Genomic DNA, 2576 nt, shown 5'->3' with positions numbered 1-2576 from the left:
AAAATTAAAATGTGGTGATTTTAAAGGATTTCCTGTTTCAACTAAATTTGTACAGGATAAATTTAAAGAAGTGCCTCTACTTGAAGGTTATCAGACTATAGAACAATGTTCTCTTGAATATGATCCTGACCGGGGAGCTTCTATAGATCCACATATTGATGACTGCTGGATTTGGGGAGAAAGGATAGTAACAGTTAATCTGTTGTCTGATTCTGTATTGACACTTACACCATATTATGGAAATAAGTACAATATAGACTTAGCTCCTATAAATTTTGTTAAGTGTATACCAGATGTTGCCATAAGAATTCCTATGCCAGCCAGATCTCTGATAATCTTGACTAAAGAAGCAAGGTAATTTTTATTATTGTATTTTTCTCTCTGTTAGATATTTTTGAATTATTATTATTCTATTTCTATGTTTATGTGGGACTTGACCACACAAGTTAGCTGTATAATACCATATTCCAACTCACATGTAACTCCTTTCCTTTTTTTTCTATTTCAAGAGCACCAATAAAAAAAAGTCTAATGTCTGGAATAGTGGGTTAGATTGATGTTTCAACGAGTCCAGGAATTCAATATATCTCCTCTTGATGAAGTCCGGGACCATTGGGGGCATCCAGTAGTTTGTGAAGAGTCAGCGGTTTCTCCTTCTTCCATGCTGTAGTCCATACAACCTTCTGCACTACAGAATTTCGGAAATTTCGTAGATGGCACTGTGTACCATCGGTGAGGTAGACGAACAAGGAGATAACATTTAATGCTGGACGGAGTATGCTCTTGTAGATTTGAAGTTTTAACCAGAGGGAAAGGGGTGATGATGTTAGGAGATGGTGTAGGCGGTAGGATTTCCTTTGACTGTTTTCGCTTTTTGATAAAGATGGGTACAAAACTTTAGAAGTCGATCAAGTCTATACCCAAATAGACCATGGCATTGGATGGGGACATTATAGAGTTTGCCACATAGAGCGTTCTCAGAGGTTTTACTCTCTTTTTTACTTAGTGTGCAAACACTACGCAGTCCTTCCCACTAAGTCCCCCCGGGAGTGATGGTCTTATATCACTTCTGAAATATTTGCTTAAAACGGGAAGAGGAGACTTTAAGATAGTTTAATCGAGCAATATTTAAAAAGCGCCTACAACTGTAAAACAACATGAAACCCTCCACTCCTGCCCTCCACGGTAGTCTTACATACTTATCTGACTTTTCAAACAGACAATTACAATGAGTAGGTTGGTCGATGTACGACATGTCACTATTTCGCATGAGGAGATTATAACAAAAAAAAAGGCAATCCCGCCATGACCTGCCCTACTAAGACCCACTTGGTCCTATGTCACTTTTTCACCATTAAGATCAAACACGAAGAGGAGACTTTAAGATAGTTTATTTGAGTAATATTTAGAAAGCACCTAAAACTGGAAAACTCTGTGGGTAATAGAGGCCCATTTGTCTACTGGAGGCAACTCCCATTAACAGAGAGTAGGAGAAGGATCCTACCCCTCCCCCCTGTGTACCTATTTCAGGAATCACCTAATGGTTTTTCTGGATGTCAAATAACCACCTGGAGTTTCAGTCCTTGGCTTGGGGGAATAAAATATGGGTTCTCGTTCGTCTGCCAAAGACTTTAAAGGAATACTATGATTCAAATCAACCTAAACCTGTAAATTTTCTAGTTGGGGCAGGCCATGGATAAAATATGAGAACTGTATCAAGAAAGTATTTAATAATAGAGTACTGGATTGGAATAGAAAGTTAGAAACAGTTGTGAACGAAGCACTTCTAGTCTAGATTTGGTGGTTCCCTCTCATTAAAATCTATGAGGACTAATAGAACAATCTAAATCAATTTCCAAGTTTTGAATATATTTAATATAATATGTATAGATGCAAATGTATTTCAATTTTGCAGATAATGACATTTGATCTATTATCTACAATTTGTTTGTTAAAAATGAAAATAATTCTATGAGTGACCTGTTTATTCCTTAGGTATGGTTGGGAGCATCAAGTTTACAGGGATGATATAAAAGAAAGGAGAGTTTGTGTTGCCTATAGAGAATTCACACAACCTTATCTTCCTGGAGGAGAACATGCCAATGAGGGAACCACAATTTTAGATAAAGCTGACAACTTTTTCTGATTTAAAACATTTTAAAATATATTGTTATTTGTTTTATGTATTTTTTTTTTTTTTTTAATGTCCTCCCTTGCTAGAAAGCAATAACTTATGAACTCATTTCTAATTACTCTTTCTTATCTGGTATGTCTTCAGTATCCTCCTGGAAATCATGAAACTTGCGGAATTCCCATGCCTCTGTGCTATGGATTTGTTTAAGCACTGCAGTGTTGTAAGTCTAACTAAGTGAACCATGATGTGATCCATCTTCAATCCCACATTAGTTGATCCACTTAAACTATCTATGCCTAAGGCCCCACTAAAGTAAAAGTTCCATTTTGATCGTTTATAGAAGGTCGTCTTGAAGAAATCCTCAGGTTACTTTTCCAACAACTCAGCTTTACCTTTCTGCATATTTCCAGATCTATAAATATCAAGATCTCTTTAAGTGATG

At 36.4% G+C, this 2576-nt stretch overlaps 1 protein-coding gene across 1 annotated transcript in view; it reads left to right on the top strand.

Annotated features, from left to right (window-relative positions):
• Positions 1–2186, top strand: part of LOC106681500 (alpha-ketoglutarate-dependent dioxygenase alkB homolog 4) — a gene marked incomplete in the record, with an annotated part of 3673 nt that extends 1487 nt beyond the window's left edge. The window contains 2 exon segments of the mRNA XM_067047924.1: positions 1–354; positions 1996–2186. Coding sequence (XP_066904025.1) covers positions 1–354; positions 1996–2146 — 505 coding nt within the window.
• Positions 2187–2576: the final 390 nt, after the last annotated feature.

This window comes from Halyomorpha halys, unplaced genomic scaffold, assembly GCF_000696795.3.
Source record: "Halyomorpha halys isolate HHAL.00 unplaced genomic scaffold, Hhal_1.1 Scaffold343.1, whole genome shotgun sequence".
NCBI lineage: Eukaryota > Metazoa > Arthropoda > Insecta > Hemiptera > Pentatomidae > Halyomorpha > Halyomorpha halys.
This window is presented reverse-complemented; position numbering and strand designations above follow the sequence as displayed.